This window comes from Haliaeetus albicilla, chromosome 22 (assembly GCF_947461875.1).
Source record: "Haliaeetus albicilla chromosome 22, bHalAlb1.1, whole genome shotgun sequence".
NCBI classification, from domain to species: domain Eukaryota; kingdom Metazoa; phylum Chordata; class Aves; order Accipitriformes; family Accipitridae; genus Haliaeetus; species Haliaeetus albicilla.
In genome coordinates, this window is record NC_091504.1 from 15,324,011 (window position 1) to 15,345,984 (window position 21,974).

A 21,974-nucleotide genomic window follows, 5' to 3' on the forward strand; every position below is an offset into this window, starting at 1 on the left:
ACTATTAACTTGTACTACAATCTCATCAGCATACCCAAAGCAGAACCTATTATGGTAACTACTCTGACACCATGTACAAAGAATTTATAATAGAAAACAGCTTATAATCTGGTCTCAGTGCTTCAGTACAAGTCCATATATCTCAGGAATAATCTATAAGCAATATATTTACTAGCAAGAGCAGGAGACAGGTAGGGGTCTTGTCTCTACTGAGAGCACTGCCATAGACCTCTGTGTAAAAACTTTGATGAGATAGCAAAGGTCAGCATGATGCATAATGGTAAAATGCAAAGCATCCTGGTCCTTCTGCCAAAAAACACAAAGCTGAATGGGGAAATAACTTGCAATTATGGGAGTGCAGACGATAAGAGGCAGGAAAATGGGATCAATTGGTAGTCTCAACATTAAAAAAAAAAAACAACAATCATATCTATAGAAAAATGTAAATTACCAAGATAGCCCTACTACAGCAAAACAACAGTATGTCTTGAATACATTTGTATTTTAATTCATCTAATGATATGTTCCAATAGACTAAATAAATACAAAGTAGGTTTGATAGCATTTTAAATAAGCAACTTATCATTTTTACATCCTTGTTTTACCCCAAGTGAACATAAAGACACTCACAAATGACAGCCACCTTCAGAGTAACATTGTTAACCATCCTACATCACTTCTGCACCAGAAGGGGAAAAAAGGAGATTTTCTGAATATTTCTATAAGAACAAACTTTTATTCATTTGGAAAGCTATCTTAAAAGATCTTAATCTTTTGGCTATAACTTCTGGTTTTGAAAAAACTAAAACTGGCAAAAGACCCGAGATACAAAGAGCTATATGTGATTCAAATGCAAAGGAGTTGACCTGCAAACATTACTCTTCAGTATCAACAGTTGAATATTGAAGTATTAAGCTTACCTTTCACAGAAAAGTAACATATACATCAAAAAGATTACACAAAGATTATGCATAGCTTTACGCAAAGGACAGTTTGTATTAGAGAACAGATTTTTTTTAAATTATAGTGCCTCTTGACTAGAAAAAGAAAACTACCTATTCTGTTCTTCCAGTTCATCCTTTCTGTTCATCATGGCCACGATAGCTTGACGAAGCTCATCTAAAGAGAAGAGACAAAACCAGATAAATTTATGCATGTGTTTTTGCTCATTTCAGATCCAAAAGTCATGTACATAGTAGCACTAATTCAGCAACATGCTTAAGATGATCCCAACATCATTTGCTACTCAGCAAAGCACATAAGAATGCTCTTAATCTCATCACTAATTTGAGCAATCTTTGAAAAATAGTATTATTTAACACAGTATCAGAAGTATTGATCAAATCAAATTAATCTGCATCTGGCTTTAATACAAACGTTTACAAGTTTGCCTGTGGCTGCAGCTGTTTTGTTTTAATCACAGATGTATGGGACAATGCACCTTTTCACTACATGCATATTTATGAGATACACTGTTACTTGTTTAACTTCTTCAAATTGCTTGTTTTCCTTGGTATAAATTCTGACACAGGAAATATAACAGTGAGACCAGAGCAGAGATAACGTCATTGATTCTTCATGGCATTTCTTCTCAAGCTCAGTCTCAAAGATGATGGGATCTCTGAATCTTGTAATTTCCTATAAAAACCTTTTTATTTCCTATAAACACCTTAAAAAAATACTTTTGTCATTACACCAAGAATAAAATTTTTTTAAAAAAATTATTACAGAATTTTAGAATTTTTAAAGACTTCTTTAGGTTTAACAATGATACCAGAGTAGCCGAATACCATACAGTAAAGTGTCAGCTCAAGGTGCTGCCTCATCTGGAGTCCTTCTGCTACTATGAAGGTTCTACCAAATAACTGTACAGCTGTACTATTACTATTTACTATAAATTTGCAGAAAAATATTAGGACTTAATAATCTAATCTAAAACAGATTCTGACTTCCAGATGTTGCATGAATACATGAAATACAACAAGTCTTCAAAGATTTGAATAGCTTCTAGCAAACATCAGGATGGATACATGTCCTAAACTAGATTTTTTTTTAAATTTCATTAACAATTTCACGTACCTTAATCAATAATTTTATGAGAGCTTCTGCAGGGACACAACATTAAAACATCCCTTCCAACAGTTAAATGAAATGCTCCTATGTTTATATATAATAAACCAGCCAATTGTGTTCCGCAAGTAGTCAAAGCAGAAGTCAGCAAATTTTTTGTGCTTTTACTGAAACCATAGTAACAGAACTGATATTACTTAATTTCTTCAAGTAAGCAAAGCCATTGGACAACTTTTTTTCGCTTTACATTCAGTTCACTGATTTACCCATATCTTTCTTAATATTTTCTATAGTTACAGAAATTTTTGCCAGTTCTAAAAAAAACTTAACATTTTCCTGCGGACCAGAGTAAGTCTGCCAAATTCCAGTAGTGGACAAAATGTGAAAGTTTTTACTATGTCAATCAAATGTATCAGTCAGTGCAGACACCACAGTTCCAGTCTGGCATTGGTAATCTGCTGGTAAATCCCCCCTTGCAGGATTCAGCAGGGTTCTCATATCACTTGAAATCAGTCAATCCAATTCCTTCATGCTAGATTTTGTCCAAAGCATTTCTGCTTCTTTGGCCATGGAGAAAGTAGACAATTATTTTCCCATCCATTCCACATTACAGCTTGAGAACTAATTGACATTAGCAAGAAACATTTCAGTAGGTCATTAGAGGGATTTTGCACTCCAATAACTCAGCACAGAAAGAATAATTATTTTTCTGCAGTAACTTAGCATCTTTACGTGAGTTCTCTATACAACTTTCAAAAAAAAAAAAAAAAGTAAATTTCCACACCTTGTAGAAAAGCCAACAGTGAAATTTGTGGGTATTAAATACTAACGCACATTAAAAACAAACAAACAAATCTGGAAACTTCTGCTTTCTCCCTTGATAATACTACTCGCATTCAAAACCAAAGCTGTGATTACATGGCTACTTTAATCAGTTTTCCTAAGACTGTCCTTTCAGCAAAAAGGACAGTCCAGCTTGCCTTACCCATCATTGCTACCACCTACCTTGTTCTGGCATTCTGGCACTGGTGTTTATACACACAGTGTCCTAGCAGTAACTGATCCAGCTCAAAATCGGTTTGGTTTTTTTTTTTTCTGTTGGGCTACTTTTCAGACAAGCACCTGCCAAGTGATCTTCCTGATGAGTTTAATACTGTTGCTGGCACAAGGCACATAGCAGAAAGCAGTCAGGGCAGAACAGACCACCTTTTTAGTCAACAAGATGCAATATAAAAGGCGGAATACCCTTTTTGGCAAGAGTAAAGTTCATATTGCATTGAAGTGACCAGGTAACCACTACAATTTACATAGCAATTGTAGAAAAACTTAGAATGGAAAGATTATGTATGACAAAATACACTGTGCTCCATTATGTTCATGACTATTTTTCAAAAGATGGTCTATCATAGCTTCTATTGACTAGCATTGATTGGGGGGGCGGGGGGACACGACATGGGCCAAAAAAACCACCAAATCCTACATTCTCAGATGTAAGTATTTTATTTAGCTATAAAATATCAAACTTGATGATCACGAAACTCAAAATATTATTAGTATTCTTTCGGTCATGATGAGACATTGCTACTTTGAGGGCAGATTGGAAGGGTTGGGGGTTTTGAGGGTTTTTTGCTTGGGTTATTTTGTTGTTTGTTGTTGGGGTTTTTTGGCAGTGGAAAACTGGTGGGTTGTAACAGTCCTGAAAAAAATAATACGTAGTGTTATGAAAATGGGCCACAATTCATCAGGCTACTTGTGAAAAAAAAAAAAAAAGTGTTCTAAGGATGAGGAAAATAGAATAATCCAATAAGTGTTCAAGCCTTGTACAAGTGTACAACATCCACAGCAAGCTTTCAGTACAGGACCACTCTAACAAAATAAAGATCTTTAACTAGAAAGTTGAATTCAGAATCCCCCTCAAGAAAGCATTAAGACAATGACATTTTAAATATTTCAAGAGTGTCATTAAAATATGATAATGCACAATCTGAGTTAGTTGCTATTATTTCTCTGACTCTGAATAAATTAAAGCCATTGCTACTCAGACAAGTTATTGTAGTGCTGGCTCTGCACTTATGCTGGGGTGACTACTCTACAATAATTGCCTGTATGCATACTCTGTTTAAATGTGTACTGATTTATTAACATTTAAACAGTGAAGCTATTATAAATTGTCTCCATTTTTCCAATTTTACCAGCCTATTCAAATTGTAACCTTAACTTGCCTAATAACTTAATCTTCTTTCCCTTATTCCACCCAGAATCTTCTGCATGAGGGCTGAAATCCCATCTTCCCTCACTCCCCTCTCCAACACACATGTAAGCAACCAGAGCATGAAAGCAAGATTCTGTTAAAGACCATGGTTTGCATAAAAGAAGAAAAAAGCCTCTTGAAATAAAAGATGTTAAAATGCTTTTTATTTCCATTTGCCTCATTTCTTCCAAGTTATGGACGTGACAATACTGTAGGGACACAGCAAAGCAGAAACTCCAAATTTCATTATCACATATAGGATAAAAATCAATGCTTAATTTAGGGCCACAAAAGTAAACACACTTCATACTCAGTATTTCTTGCTAATTTAGTTCAACTATGGATAGCAGCGGAGATGTGGAAGAAAGCACCAACACAAACAACTAGTCTGGGCTAAGAGCCCAGGGTTCCAAGAAGGCTTGTACAGCCTGTGCTTTCCCTAGCAGCAATATTCCTTCATTGTCATACCTACGTTATTTCTTCTTGAAGTGATGAGTATTAAGGAGTCATATTTTCTATCAATTACTCAAAATAAACAGAAGAATTATATAGTTTATCATCAACACTTCTTTAACCTCTCCATCCACCGTAAACATAAAGGAGTCAAACATTCACTAGTGTAATTAAATAAATAGAAAGTTACCAAGAAAAAGAAAGATCAGAAACTTTTAATTTCATGATCTTTTGATGAAAGTAACTGAATAGAATTAGGACACCATCCTATTTAATTCAGGCATAACATTCAAAACTTTCAAAAATCTTAATTTCTTACTCTCACTTATGCTTCTTGAAAAATTTTAGCAGCATGTCAGAACAGTCAGCTGAATGAAAACAAAGTAAATCCAGTATCATACACTGTGGCAGGTTCACTTCAAATCTGCCAGAACATCCACAGTTCATAAGCTTTCGTCTGTATGTTATGCTTCCCTCTGAGATCAGAGTATGGCCATAACCTAATTTTTTCAGCAAACTTATGTCTCATTCATCGTGTGGGTTAGAAAAAGTAATAAATTAAAAAAAAAAAAAATCAGGGTTGTAGCAGCAACCATAAATCTGGCATTTTGTGACTTCTGGACTTCATAACCTCAATCCTCCACCCCCCCACCCTTTTTTTTTTTTTTAAATAAAACAGTGGGTAGATAGCTAAGTATACCCACTTCAGAAAACTGTTTGATGTTAGAGTTTATGTTCCTACTTCTGAACTGCTTTGTGCTTGATATGTCATTTGCATTCGGTAAAGTAACATCAATGGAAAGAGATACACTACTGTTATTAAGGATCAACATTGAACACCAACATATCTAAAATTCAAGTGATAATCAGAGTTTCAGAAAGACAGATATAATAAGATGACTAGTGAAGTCTTTCAAATTATATAATCTTAAGAGATATTTTTGCAACAACTTCTTAAAAAAAGGATTCCCATATGCAAACCAAGAATTTCAAACCAGGCCTTTCCTTATCAGTGAAAAAAGATAACATAAAAAAAAAAAATCACAGAATGTGTTAATTAAATTTTTCATATTAAACCTCACCTTTTAAAATGCCAAAAATTATCTTTCATTGTTGAAATTAATCTGTAGTGCCTAACTACTAACAGAGCAAATATTTGCTCTAAAACATTTTTTAATTCACTTGCATACTACATGCAAAATCTAGCTTCTATAAGCTTTTATAAGGTCACATTCAGAGCATTAAATACATAAAAAAGTGCCATGCTTTAAGAAACACCTGTCAATTTCCCAGCAACCTCCAGAAAAGTCATAAGTTTCACAACTCTTCTGCTGTTTAGCCAAAGATTGGATAAGTATGATTTGCAATCACCTCTTATGAAGAATGAGCTGTAAGTGAAATCATCCCTCAGTGTACACAAGGTCATGCAGCACTCCTCTGCAATCCTGCAGATAGAATATCAGGGTGGGCTGGGAGCAGTCTACAGGAATGATTTTTTTTTATTTTCCTGAGTGCAAATTTACACAGATATTTTCAGAGACAAATAAAACTTCCAGCAGACTAGTTACATCTTAAATCAGAAGCCTGACCTTTAAAGACATGCTCCCTAAGCTGCCTGCATGAACATTGGCTGTTAAGGCTTTATTTAGTGCTCCAAAATCTTGTAAATATTATCCTGTCATGTCACTATTAATAAGGCAAATTTTAGTAGGAAACAAATTCGACAATACAGTGTTGACCTTCTACTTTATAGAAGGGTCCTGACAAAAAAAAAGTCTGTAAGATGAACTGCAGCTTTCTTCTCAGTGATGAAATTTACACACCCTCTTTCAACAGCTCTGCTTTCAGGGAAGTCATAATAATTTAGTACCTGTCAGTGACCGGTGGCAACAAAGTTACAGAACAGGTCAGAAGCTATTTAGAGGATAGAGAAAGTACAAAAACCTACACCTTATTTACTTACACAGCCAGGATAAAAATACAGTATGTAGGTTTGATTATTCAGTAAAGTTCTTCAGTGATCATGAAAAACTGGGGGCTTTCTCAAGAATGTATGAAAAAATACAGAATAATGTGCAATGCTACAACCTTTGCTAACCTTTGTGGTTTAAGCCCAACTTTAAAAACTGAAGAAAATTATAGTGCAAAAACTAAGTTCCCAATTATTTACTAAAAATAGCACTATAATCAAAGAACCTTGTAAAGAAGGACACAAGTAGCATCCTTATAAAATTAAAGTTTTGGAACTTCCTTTTTTTCCACTGCAAAAACAAAATGGGGAGACTTGTGCTGGTAGGACAGATTTGTCTGGTGTAAAACAATGCTGAAAACATAATCTTCCAATGACGATAATTGGAGCAGAAATAAAGTTGTTTGTGATTCAAGTATGACAAGATAAATACGATTTTTTTAAAAGCTGGAAAATGACATAATGGAATAGGCGCATAAACATAAAACTTCTGACAAACTTAACTCTTCATAAAATTGGTTGTAAGACATAATGATCTGTAAAGTAGGGCAAGTTTTCATATGATGTCTTAACATACACAGCGGAACACTATGGATTAGGATTTCTCGAGTGGTATTAGTATTTTTTTGAGATGTACCTGCTGCTAAGTTAACCTATACCTTACAAATGCATGGGACAAATTCAGGAAAATCATTCAAAATGGCAAAGATTTTAAATTACAGCTTCTCATAAGATAATTTGCTACCCTGCATATCAAAAGAACCGAGAAAAGGTTAGTACTATACTAGTAAATTGGAAAGGAAGCAGGGAAAGAATAGATTAAAAGAAATTCATTTCAGGCATTGTCTTCGGAATTAAGCAGCACAAAAATCTAGTCACTGAAGACCTCAGAGCTTTTCTTACTGCACTACTGCATTCCATTTTTCTTGTCTGATGTGTTAGAATTAGTTGCTATGCAACCAAGCTATAAGCCTCACCATTTAATAATTCTTCTGCTAATTGCAAGAGAGAAAAAGAGCTTCAGTGTCTGGCTTTGTCATAGCACTGAATTCTTCCTGTATGGAGTATCTACGACCAGTAACAATGAACTTGAAAAAAGCATTTTTATTGAATGTATCTGGGATCAGCTGTGATAAAGGTATTAACTTATATGTATAGTCAGCTGAATTTTTATTATAATGATAATTAGGTTATTTACTAAGTGTTCTACTGGCTTTATAGATTGTTTTGATATGCTTCCCCACTTCCTTCCACCAGAACCTTCTCTGAAATAGGAAACTAATGACAGCGTGTATGTTTCTGTTGACCCTGTGGTTCATTTCACTTACAAATTGCTAAGTATCAAGAACTGAAAATCTCAAGATTTACTTTCTAGCGTACAGCTGTCTTAACTACACATAGGAACTAACTGAGCAACTGAAGGAAACCAATTGCGGCCCCTGCTGGTACCTAATACACCTACAAAACAATAAAATCAGAAAGTTTTCCATTAAAATTCTGTTACTAAAAAAATAAAATAAAAATGTAAGAACGAAAGGATATGGTAGTAATAACATGAGCAGAGAATATCCAGTGACCAAAGTATCACAGTAACTATCAACAGTAACTCCATCTACACCTTCAGTTATATCACTTAAAAGTCTCAAACTAGTTTCCCACTTCGTAAAGAACTTTGTAAGAAAGGATTTTTCAGCTTGGTAAAGCTCAGTCAGCAGACCCATGCCAGAGCCTGAAACAGTACCCAGCAAAAATGCATGGTCTACCTTCCTTAACATATGTTGACACAGGTATCGTTTGAATGTGACATTAGAACGTGAGATTAGAATAACTTAAGGGATCATGCATTTTGATTATTTCATGAATCAATTTCAGAAAAGAATTTTGGCTGCATCACTTCTAACTTCCCAAATGTCATAATTTAAAATCTGTATATATTTAAATTTATAAAAAGGAACAGACAAACACACATCCCAGAGCTTTAGGATCAAAGCCATGTCCACCAGTTCAGTTACAAAACTTTCTGTACAGTGAGGAAAATAAAACCATACTGGCTTACGTGTTTAGACAGCTAGTCAGTTTAAGAACCAAAACTTTGTTCTACAAGTTTATGTGAAGAAAAAGATTAAAGATGGGGTAAACAAACTGCCTGTACTTTTACTAATCTCTTTCTACAGCAAAGGCTATTTTATCTTGTCCGGCTCAACTCTTCACACCACTGAAAATATGACTGTCCTCCACCTTAATCTTAACTAAAGTTTTTGTTTATGAAAGCCTATATTTGTATTTGGAGCAGATTTCCACATCAAAACCACAGACTGAGCGTACACAGAAAGAGTTCTGGGTTTGTTTGGGTATTTTTCCAACTAGGGATTAATGAAAGCAGGCAAAATATGTAAGATCACATCAGAACCAACCATTAATGTTTTCAGAGCTTGCAGAGATTAAAAGATGTTAATCAAATTAAATCATTATTGTTCATTTAACTATTCAAGCCACATCTAGTATAAGGATGACATTAGCTTCCATTAGCTTAGAGAAGCTAATGTCATACCAGTTGCAATGAACCATAACCTGTGATCTGCCAATTCAAAAACCATTTTAGAGCAGTCATTTCTAATTTCACGAGCACTTCAGAAATTAAGTGCTGTATGCCTCTCTAAACACGCGTTACTGAAATAAAAGTAGAAATGAAGAGTTATAGGACTTTCAAAGTTAATTCCATCAATCTAGATACATCAAGAAAGTACTTACTAATTGTCATGGATTCTGGCACAGTAGCTGAAGGCAACATACTGCTTAAAGTATTCACTTGAGCTGGAGGACTGACATCCACTCTAGTCATAAAAGCACAATATCATCAACAAATGACAACAAAATCCTGAATTCAAAACCCAACAAAAAAGCATTCCAGAAACTAGAATTGTCATCATATTCACCCATATTCAGTCAACTTATGTTTAATTATCCTTTAATGTATCTGTTGTGAGTCTGATTTAAGAATACACACAAAATATCGAAATCAACAGGCCATGGAGAACACAGTGAAAAATACTACGAAAACAACATAATACCTATTTTCAAAACCAGGAGGCTAAGTCTGCCTGTTATTTGACAGGACTATGTAACTTCAGAATAATTAAGAAAAGTTCAATATAAGAAACTATGCAAAAAGGGAAGTGTAGGTTTTTGTCTTCCCAAACATTTGCAAAAGTACCCCAATAAATAGTTTGTTTTCCAGTACTGAGTAGCTATGCATTAGGTAACAGTAACAAGTTGGCAGCTACAGGGTGAAGATTTTTTTCTGTTAAGAAAAACGTATTTGACACGTACCTGTAAGGAATATCAGGTCTTCTTGGAACCAGTTCTACCGCATGAATAACTTGTTCATGTCCCTCCCCATTCTCCAAGTTATCTAAAGGAGAATGCACAAGCATTAGCTTTTTTCAGTTAACAGTAGTTAAAAAAATAAAATAAAATAAAACCAAAACCAGAACGAAGGTAGTTACATTTCTAACTAGAAATACTCATCTTTTAGTAAAGACTTTAAATTCTTTCTCCAAGGTTGGCTTCTGCATATTCACCTTGAATGACAGCAGGATTGTAAAGTCCCTTTGGAACACAGCCATCAGTTTAGAAAAAAATTAGTATTGCACAACTAAATTGCAATTTAGATCTACATTTTACATTGATAACAATGTTGCAAAGCTATGAAGACACTTCTTTACTGAAGTTATTTTTGCAAGCCGCAGGAGTTTAACCACGACATGGCATCTGATACTCATTACAAATCTGTTTGTGACTTGCAGGAAAAGAATTTGTGGTTAGTCCCCAGTATGTGAAACCTTGCAAAGACACCAGTCCTTTATGCATTCACAGCAGAGCACCATGGCTTTTCTCTGGCTTCTTATACCTATGTACCAAACATCAAGAATCAAGACAGATGAGGTATTTTTTAAAAAGCGTTGATAATATGCATCTGTCCACAGATCCACAACTGTCAGGATCAAAATATACACATCACTAGGCCTGTCATTAAGGTAGGTCAAGTGGAAAGAAACAAAAATCACATTTTATTGATGTTTTCTGCATCTCACTATGTAAGGGTTACAAAGTTACCATAAAACAATCCTAAAATCATGAGCTAAAACAGCACAGAATTTAAAAAGCAGGAATTCTAGGAAAAAAGTTATTAGGAATTAGAGTTATGTCAGAATGACTATAGAGAAGAAAGTTCATTTTTTAAGCTGTAGAGTTTACTGAAGCTCAGTTCCTAAAATGCATACTCTATTTTTGTTCCAAGCAACTGAATTTTTATTCAGGCTTTCTCATCTCTAGGTACATGGAGATATGATACACCCTGGCACATCCCTGAAGCACTGCAACAGACTAAAACTGAAAACACTCATATTAGCATACAACACTATAGATTAAGCTGTAAACTATCCCAAATATATATGTCTTGTTATTTACCTGTATTAAGACCTATAAACCAAAATATTGGGTTAAGCTATATATTTTACAAGAGCTCACTATGCATGTTTTAGCAAAAATGTTGTCATGATAATAATGAGCTTGCCAGTTACTGGGCTGAACTGCCCTCAGAAAAAGCTAACCCACATTCCCTCTGGTATCATTCATCTAGCAAAAGTGTAACTTCCAAAGTCAAGGAAACAACTGCCTAAGGCAGCTTTCAATCTCATCAAACTGTCATTACGGCTGGGGAGAGGGTGGCCGTACCCATGTGTATCACTCTCCCTAACTGGTTGACATTTGGGTTGTATGACAGGCCTTTTAGTCAAGACTGCCTGCACGCTCTGTCAGTTCAGGATGTTCAGAAGGGCCCAGTGACAGCATGGGACGTTGAAATCAGGAAATCGGACAGCAGAATCCGTGTTGCTGTTTCCTGTAACTGATGAACACTCCTTTCACCAGCCCAATGCCATATCGTTCTGGCTTGCATGCTGGACCATAGGGTTTATCACAAAGACAAAGAGGGGCAGGAGGAGAACTGAAAATATCTGTATACTGTGCCAGAAGGGATCTGAATGGGCCTGTTGTTGATCATCTGTAATAGCCTGAGCATTGTCTTCAAAACAGTTCCGAGATGAAGCAAGATGAGAAAAGGGTCTTTGGCATCTCCTTAGTAAAAGTAAGCTCCTGTTATACTTACTGTTGTCCTCTCTGGTCATCTGTCTCCAGTAATAAGTCTTGGCTTGGTCTCCTGACTTTTGATTTCAGGTACAAACCCCGAGCTCTAGCTCCTGATGCCTCATGATGTCTGACTGGCTACTAACTCCCACAGCTCAACTGCGAGCTCCCATTCCACACACCCCATCCCCCATAAACAGGAACATTTACTTGTATTCCAGATTTCAATCTGTTGCAGTCAGCAAACACTTATAAATCTATGGACTTTTTCTAACAGTTTCTGTATACAATTTAAGAGAATACTATGCCACAAACAACATAATGTTTTCTAAATCCATTCCTTCACAAACTGAAAAATGTGGGAGCACAAGAAAAAAAAAAAAATTTACTCTTTTTTTGGTTTTTTTTCCAACAACCGGTATTTCTTAAGAGCTACCTCTTAAAATACAGCAGAGGGCAGTACAGCATTATTTTACGATTCACATTATTTTTATCACTGAACTTACAGAACTGAATTACACTTTTTCATAGGCCTTCAATCAACAGTCCATTTAAACTCTTGGCACATGTAATGCAAAAAATAGGAAATATTTTATAATTAAAACATTATTTGAATGCCACTGAGAAGTTTTTAAGTGGTCACTGAAATGAGAATGCATACCCAAAGTTTTATAAAAGCAATTTTTTATGAACAACTAGCAAAATACTAATGGGGGATAGGGCAGGTGGGAGGGTTGGGGGTGGTGGAAGTTTTTGGTTTGTTTTTGGTACCGATACAGATACTGGAAAAGCACCAGGTCTTCTCTTCCATACCTTTGACCATTTTCATCATGTAGATCTTGCTTCAAGATCTCCAAATGGTCCACATCATTCTTGAAGGGTAAGTACCCCAAACTGCATACAATACTGCAGCTGAGGTCATATCAGAGCCAACTGAGCATAAATTTACAAATGACACTTTCATTTATGCATGTCTGTATGAAGTGTGCTTTTACTGCAGAAACATGGCACTGCTAATTCACTATGAGCTTGTGACCCACTATCATGGGTCTCCTGCAGAAAATTACTTGAGTATACTGGCAGATGAAAAATGAGATGAGCCAGCAACTGGTGCTCGCAGCCCAGAAAGCCAATCTTATCCTGTGCTGCATAAAACGAAACACGGCAAGCAGTTTGAGAGAGGTGATTCTCCCCCTCTATTTCACTGTCATGAGACCCCACCTCAAATACTGTATCCAGCTCTGCGGTCCACAGTACAAGAAAGGCATGGACCTGTTAGAGTGAGTCCACAGGAGGGTCACAAGAAAGATCAGAGGGCTGGAACACATCTCCTATGACTAAAGGCTGAGAGAGTTGGGGTTGTTCAGCCTGGAGAAGGGAAGGCTCAGAGGAGACCTTACTGTGGCCTTTTAATACATAAAGAAGGCTTACAAGAAAGATGGAGAGAGACTTTTTACCATTGCCTGCAGTGACAGGACAAGGGGCAACGGTTTTAAACTGAAAGAGGGTACATTTAGACTGGATATAAAGAAGAAATTTTTTTATGATGAGGGTGATGAGACACTGGAACAGGTTGCCCAGAGAAGTTGTGGATACCCCATCACTGCAAGTATTCAAGATCAGGCTGGTTGGAGCTTTGAGCAACCTGATCTAGTGAAAGATGTCCCTGCCCACAGCAGGGGGGTTGGACTAGATGATCTTTGAAGATGCCTTCCCACCCAAACCATTCTATGATTCCCGTATCCCCTTCTGAAGAAGTATTTCCTAGCCAATCATTCCTCATCCTGTATATAAACAGATAACAGCTTCTATTGAACTGCATCCAATATTTGACACTTTCTCCAATCTGTCAAGATTAATTTGAATTCAAATTCTCAAACACACTTGCAGCTTATTCCAGCTTAGTGATAAATAGAAAACGAATAAGGATACTTTCTATTCAACCATCCTAAACATTAATAAAATACCATACAAGACCACAGCTTAATCCCAACAAAACTCTGATTTGACATTGATAAATCCTCCTCAACTAAATAGCTACTCAAATGGACAACGCTGATTCAGATCTAGAACAAATTTTAATTGAACCTCCCATCCCAGTTATGCAACATCTCCTATGTCCTTACAATCCCATTATTTCTTACCATTGTGCCATGTTAGAAATTCTGTTATGAAGTTTGCTGGACTTCAGTATATTAAAATACCTACCTGTTTGGGAGTAAGAGCCAACAGCACTGACAGGAAATAGAACATCCGAGTCATCATTCAGGACCTGCAGAGGAGTCCAACTGCATATCTGAGAATTGCATGTGCCTATTTCATGAGGCCTGCATTTAAAACAAACGAACAAAACCACCTATTTATACAGTCAATATTCACAATGCTTATATTTCTTTCAGAGATATTACTGCAAGAAAAATCTTTATTTCAATCTGCCTGCCAGTTTGTTGGTTCAGACATACATAAATTCATTAAAGATCAGACCATTCCAAAGCAGATGAGACAAGCAGTGCTTGCCTCTTTTTCTCCAAAGAGATTTCTGTGTCAGAAATAAAGAGGGCATATTAGCATCTAAAATTATTCTTTTTCTCTCAGTTTTGTCTTGTCTTGTTTAACTACCTACTCTGATGATAACAGGCTTACTCTGTTTAATTCGTGGTTTTACTATGAAGCCAGAATAGAGTTGATATCATACTAAGAATAAGGAAACTTCAAACAGGCCAGAATTATAGCCTGGCTATATCATGCAATAATTTCAACAACTGAGAACTTCAAGGAGAACATGTCTGAAATCTCAAAATTTTGTTTTTCAGTGGAACTTAGAAGCGATATACCATCAATCACAGTGGCCCAAATGGTTTAAACAACGGGAAAGAAAAAAAAAAATAAAGCGGGGGGGGAAGAGAGGCAGGGGAGGGGAGAGTAGAGAAAACGTATAGTTCAAGTAGTTATATAAATTTGCCAGTACCCATGAAGGAAAGGGGCGGGGGGGGAGGCGGTCACAGGGAGGAGCATGGAAAATTTACCACTGGTTCCTGCAACATTACTTACTTTTCAGGAACTTCAGTTTCACCTTCTGTGCCTTTATTTCCTAATGTTTTTCCATATAGCTCATCCTCTTCTGCATCTTCATCATCAATGCTCTTCACATCTAGTTTCCGGTATTCATACTCTCCATTCATGAATACTGAATTGCTCTTCCACGAATGGTTACTTTCATTCCCATTCAAATTTCTTCCAAGAGTGCTTTCAGATGAGGGTAATACAAAAACTGAAGATCTGTCTATACTCTCCTCTGAACTTTCTCCTGTAATCAGAGTCTTCGTGGCATCCCCCAAATTTTGCTCATCTTCCTCTTCATCAAACGAGATAATATTTGTCACTCTCTTCTTCTTTTTTCGATCTTTTTTATATTTCAAATCTAGGAGCAACATAAAGGTTTACATAGTTAAGAAAAGAGAAACAATGTAATACAGTTGGTATTTTTTCTTAAAAGAAGTCATGTACTAAATGAGTTTAGTAAAGAAAAAACACTTATATCTACAAGGCATTTCATTACCTTCCCATACACAAGAGCTTTTAAATCTTTAACTACAGTCTTTATTTTATATGCCTTACATAATTCAGATTTTAGAAGATATTTTGGAGGTGCATTCATAACAGTATTCAATTCGAACTGGAAAAGAAAGTTCAACAAACTTATAAAATTAAGTTTAAAATAAAAAATTAGCCTTCCTATCACTTTCTCTAATGTTATATGGCTAGCGTATATTGCAGAGTATATCTACACAACAGAGAAAACATGAAACACTTCTTCGGAGAAAAAGTTTAAAAAAAAAACCTCACAACACAAACAAAATCCACAACTTCCAATCAAATAAAGTTAGTTTTGTCTATATTCTGGAAATTGAGCAGTCAGTTTTCAGAAAAAGAAATTAAACTGGCTCCCTCCCTCAGCTAATTAGCTCTTAGTCTAGAAATACGTTGAAATTCTCTCTGATTACATCACATCTATGCTGTGACAGCACTTATTTTTAAATTATTACCTATTCTCACTGATTCCAATGTGCACTTGAGGCTAAATGATCTTGCAAAGTTGAAGCACTCTAAGAAATATAAGAAATTTACTCACCAAGAGAACTCACATTGGAACTAAACTGTTTTGTTTAATTCAAGTCCAGCTGTTACATAGCCACAAAACACATTAACATACTTTAAGAGTAAGAGGATGTTAAAACCCATTCCGAATGCAAACAGAATTCCAGCAAAGAACATAGACTTTAATGAAAACATCTGAACATCTGACTTGCTCTAACATTCAACATATAACAGCATTTGAACAAACCCAATCTTTTTAAAGTGAAATTTTATTATAAGTTGTACATTACATGTACTGCATACACATGTACTGTACACTTAACGTATGTTATGTTGTAGAGTCATGAGCAGCATATGGTCAATTATTCTGTTATTTCATCTTGCGAGCCTTTTCTATATTAACAAAGTGATCCCAAGTCAAGTATCACCTACTATTTTAATCTCATTTAAAGTGCTAAACAACAAAAGCTTTACCACAAGTTTGTTTTGAAAACCATGTTTTGAGACAAAGTCTATTTTAAATGCCAATAAAAAAAAGATCTTATCTCAACTTCTATTCCTACCAGATAGCATTCACATGTGGGGTTTTTTTCCTTTTTCGCATAACCAAAACAATTTAAAGCCTAAACTTAAACTTTGTTTCTTAAGTGAAAAACACATAAATCCCAGAATCCTCCTGCAGCTTTGTACCTTTACAAAGCAGAACATTCTTTCAGCTCAACTTCTGGAAATAAAGATAAAATATTCCTTTGCTATTTTTGGAACTGAAAATGTATAATGAATATCACATTTTGCTTGATTAATTTCAAATTATAAGAGATTAAGACTTTGGCTCTTTGTGAGTAACATCTTACAAACTGATTGCAACACTAACATATTTAAAGGTAAAAAGAGCATATGAGTGAATTTTCATTTGTGGTGATTACCTACTTCATATAGGAATTCAGACTGTAAACATGGGCACTGCTTGAAGAAGATAACAAGCTAAGATTTTTACCTGATATATAACAACAGATATATGGCACTGTATTTCCAACTGATAAAGTGCCAAAAGAAAACACATTAAAAATGAAAAATCATTACATCAGAAACTGCAAGGCATAATCTTATGAATAAGAAATTGAAATTCAGGCCACAAGCAAAGCACTTGACCAATAAGATAGTATACCTGCCCTCTCACAGTGATATAAGAAAGCTAAAATACACATTTATCATCCAGTATTCACACCAGTATTTCTAAAGAATTTCATACTTTTTATTTCACACTCAACTAGTTTGTATGTGTAATGCACTTATTTTTAAGGTTTTTGTTCCATAATAACGCGTTAAACACATTTGAATATTTTTAAGTTTCTGAATGACACTAACATTGCAAAAACGCTTACCAGCATTTACATTCTTTGAGAGAACAGGAAGTGGGTCAGTGTCTTGATCAGGTTTCATTAGAATCGAGACAGCAGATGATGCAGTTATCTCTCTAAGGAGGCTGCTAACACCCTGAGTGGATTCTTTCAATAATGAGGTTACATTTTGCGTTGATTCCTTTAACAAATCAGACACAGTCGGTGTGCACTTGCTCTGCCCATTTAAATCCTTATTATCAATGTTGATTGCAAAAAGAATGGAGTTCAGACCTTCAGATAAAAGAAAGAGGAAAAAAGACCAAAAACCCAGTGTATATTTCATACTAAAGTACGAAGATAGAACCTAAGGATTAACAAAGCTATGACATGTAAAACATTTTTCCCAAAAAATTTCCCACTGTTCTCCATGCATGAATTCTTCTTCTTTCATGTACCATTCATTCTTTTTTAGATTATAGTCAAGCTGATGCAATCAGTTCTGAATTTATCTTGATAGCTGTTCAGCTGCACATTAAATAAGCAGTAATTACTGTGAACTTGTTTATTTATAACCTTTTATTTAAACCCATTTCACTATGAACTTTAATATTTGTTGGTTCCTATATTCTATTAACAAACACTCCTGTGAATCCTATCTTGCAGAATGAAGCATGTGACCATGTGTCTGAGAAAATGGGGCGTAAAAGGTAATAATACATCACTTCTGTGGTCAAACTCTAGAAAAGTAAATTATCTGTTATCATTCCTTACTCTTACTCTCTCCTTCCATGTATTTACCTATAACGTGGGTCTTACTATAAAAGTCTATCATTGCTCTTTTCTAGTCAGGAATAACCCCTTTTGTTTTCTCTAAACTGTGCTAGTTTTTAAAAAAAAGTTAGCCTTGACTGATGAAGAGTTAGAAAATTTAAGTGAAAGACTTTTAAACTGTAGGAGGGCCAGATCCAGTGTCTTGTTCATCAATTCATAGCATAAATTGGCATACCTTGACTATTCACCCTGAATGTGCATCTGGCAAACATTCTCCACATAAGCAAAGAGTGTGTTAGAGTAGCTCCTCACAAGCAGAAACAGATAAAACATCCCAAAATGAAGTAGTTTTCCAAGAACAGTAGCATTTAAGGGAAAGTCTTACCAGCTGCCATCGTAGGGATCATACTAGAACGTTCTTCATCCATCATAAAAGACCAGTCTTCATAGAAGACACTATAATTTGAAAGGAAAAAAAAGGGGGGAAGAAAAAAAAGAATATGCAGTCCTATATTAACATATATTCCACTTCTAAAAGACATGAAAATGCTGAAAAATGAGTACACCAATGGATCAAATTATATGTCACAGTAACTCCCTGAAGCCCCAAAATATACAGAACTGTCTGAACAGTTATCAAAGACATGCTAAATAGTATTTTACCTTCAGTTTTAGCTCTGCATTTTTTTAGGGGCAAAAAGCCACTCAGGGCAAGGAGGTTCATACTACATTGGCAGTCACAATATTTCTCTACACTTATTGTTATACTGCATATATAAGTTTTTAAATAACTATAGTTGACCAGAATTACCAAGCCATTTTATAAAATATTGGAATACAAGAATACAAACTAAAAGCTCCACTTCATCTTGAGCAATCTGATCTAGTGAAAGATGTCCCTGGCCATGGCAAGGGGCCTGGACTAGACAATCTTTAAAGGTCCCTTCTAACTCAAACCATTCTATTCTGGTTCTTTTTGGCAGCAGGATGCTGTATTTTTACTATCAGCATTCAGTTAACTAAACATAAAAACAAATAGCAAGAAAACCCTCAACCTATATTAAACAATTTTGACAGATTCATTTAAAAGTTTCCAAAACAGGTAAGAATTGGGGATGTAAACTGATTCTGTAAATCCCATTTGAATCTGGGTAACATTTAAGTCTTAAATATTCTGGAAAAAGCCTTTTTAGAAATAATATTTCATGTACAATGCAGAGAGAGCTGATAATCCTGATACTGTGCAAGTATTGCTACAAGCATGAAAATAATTAGTGACATAGCAATCCAATGGTTTTCATTTTTTTTTTTTCCTTTGCTGTTTCATTCGTCTTTATTTGATTTCATATCAAAATCTGTCTTGCAAGAAAGCTACAGAGAACTCAAACAGACTAAAAAAGAAAAGGAGGTACTAATGAGCTCAGTTCTGGCAATAATCTTATCCAGTACATCCATTAATTGACACAAATGGAAAGAATGCCTTTCTGCTGAATCCACTGGACTCGATCAAGCTCAACAGTTCTTGATAAAAAAGGAAAATACCCCAAATTTGCAAAAAGAAAAGAAGCTGAAGATGCATGAGGAAAAAGGTAGGACTCAGTTAAGTATGAACTTAAGTGCATTTTGCACATCCAAAGTACCTTAGGATTTCACAATGCATAGTAAGTTATTCTCAGTAACTCTGTAAGAAGAAGGTTTGCAAACTGGTACAAAACTGCTTCAAGGTGATCTGCAGTAGTAGCTACCTATCCCTTGACTGCAGGAGCTTTTCAATTACAGGATGAGCATCTCCAAAAGGCAACAGGCAACTACCATTGACGAATTGGTACGATCAAGGCTGCAACTGTGTACTATTTTAATGGAATGAGAGCGGCACCTCAAAGCTTGGTGTCAAGGCCTCAGTGAGGAAAACTGTTGAAAGAACAGGAAAGTGAGGATGGAAATGAAGATGAGGGTAGAAGCATATATTCTCATGTGCTAGAATGAAACCAGTTTCGGGCCACATGTTGATATAGGCACAAGCCACTATCCTAATAGCTGCCAAATTTCAAAAATGAACAAAACAAAAGTATGAGGTTAAGTGGCTTCACTAACAGAGCAATTAATATGGTGTATTATTACAGCTGTGTTTTTGGGTTGGTTGGTTGGGGTTTTTTAATCTCAGTACTTCATTTGTCAATACATTTCCTGCATTACAAAGATATCAAATACAGTACCTGAGTCGATTCTTATCTGCAAGCAGCATATGAACATATCTTTCCAGGGAATGTTCATTTAGCGCACAGCGCAACCAAGCCCGGCCTCTACCAATATCTGTAGTAATTGTCTTCAGAGAGTAAAAGCGCTGCAGTTCATGTTTATTCAGAACTTCTTTCACATAGTACCAAAATACTGGCTCTGGAATCAAAAAATAATAAAAAAAAAAAAAAACCACCCAAAAATGCTAAGCTCGTATCAGAATGCATTTACATGCAATTTTGAAAAACAAGCAGGTAATGATATGTAACTTTGAACAAAGGTGAATCATTTACCATCTTCATATAACTCTCCAGTTAAATAGGTTATTTATTTCCACAGAACTTGGGCTATTTAAGCACTTAGAACTTTTTACTTCACTGAAAAGCCAAACACACATATTAAAGGATTCTATTTTACGTTTTTAAATAGAATTCACGTTTAAAAGCACATATAAGCTAGTATTTCATCCACAGAACAGATTCACATGTTCAGCTGGTAATAAATTATGCAAAGAAAAAAAAATTCTTTAGAACTCTATCTTACTGCTGATTGTGAAATGTTAGAAGCTAGGTCCAAAGGAACCAGTAGCTCCAGAATTTGCAGACGTGCAAATGACAAATTCATGTTACTTTAAAAAACAAAAGTGTTACATTTAAAATGGAACAATACCCCTTTCCACTTTCCTTGCCCTGCCCCCAAATATTGATAAATAGTTTTTTTGCAGTTGCCTCAAATTTCTCAGAGGTAACAAAAATCTACATCCATAATTGTAAACATACAATAAAACACCTAGTATTTTACATATTCCTGTTTCTTAACTGAATAAGAACATATTTTAAGGACATAATTATTACAATTCACCTTGTACCATTTTCTCAGGGTGAAAAGAACAACCAGACATCAGATGATTCATCTGTAAGACTTGAATCTTTACTATATGGTATAGTTTGGCAATCACTAGTCATTAATGTTGCATCAAACACATACTGCTTGAAAGTATCTTAAAATATAACATTAACAATAATGTTCAGGTGGCTTTGATTTGTTATAAATAGAATTGCTTGAATAACTAGAACAGTTTGAACACTGTTAATCTATACAGTTAGAAACATATTAAGAGACTGTATTTAAGGCAAATAGGATATTTTTAAGAGAAAAAAAAAAAAATCTGAGAAACCCAAGCATTACAAAAAATTTAAAACATATCAGTCTCTCAAGGAAGACATGCAGGTACTCCTTTGGACAGTTTAATGAATGTCTTCGTTCAACCTTTTTTTTTTTTTTAAGTTAACAAAAAAAGGAAAATTATTCTATTGTACAAGTGAATGGCACGTTATTACCTCAAATATCATGCTGGCTTTTGATCATAAACTTAATGTAGGCAGCATAAAGCAGATGTTAAAAGACAGGTAAAAAATTTCCTCAGACACAGAAAAAAAAATGCACAAGAGGAAACATTGATCCTGCCACTCCTTGCTTATCACTTTTCTAAATCTTTTTTAATGTAGTAAGAATTTTAAGAAAAGGCCATCCATGATGCTTCTCCTTCTCTCTGCTAAATAAAGAGCATGCAGTCAGATTTTGAATAGGTTTTCACTACAGTTTATGACTTCTTTTGGTGAAATATGCTCAT

The 21,974-nt window shown here is 35.2% G+C and overlaps 1 protein-coding gene across 6 annotated transcripts in view; it reads right to left on the reverse strand.

The window, feature by feature from the left end:
- SNX29 (sorting nexin 29) overlaps nt 1-21,974 on the reverse strand; it is a 144,644-nt gene that overhangs the window by 107,484 nt on the left and 15,186 nt on the right. For all 6 annotated transcript variants that reach the window (XR_011329307.1, XR_011329308.1, XM_069809977.1 and 3 more), the window contains 8 exons: nt 20,320-20,500; nt 18,489-18,559; nt 17,375-17,623; nt 14,943-15,312; nt 14,100-14,218; nt 10,074-10,155; nt 9,495-9,577; nt 1,056-1,119 (listed from right to left, as the gene is read on the reverse strand). Coding sequence is in view for 4 of the 6 variants with exons in the window: in XM_069809977.1 (XP_069666078.1) it covers nt 1,056-1,119; nt 9,495-9,577; nt 10,074-10,155; nt 14,100-14,218; nt 14,943-15,312; nt 17,375-17,623; nt 18,489-18,559; nt 20,320-20,500 (1,219 nt within the window). In the remaining 2 variants the exon portion in view is untranslated. The remainder of the gene's footprint in view (nt 1-1,055; nt 1,120-9,494; nt 9,578-10,073; nt 10,156-14,099; nt 14,219-14,942; nt 15,313-17,374; nt 17,624-18,488; nt 18,560-20,319; nt 20,501-21,974) is intronic.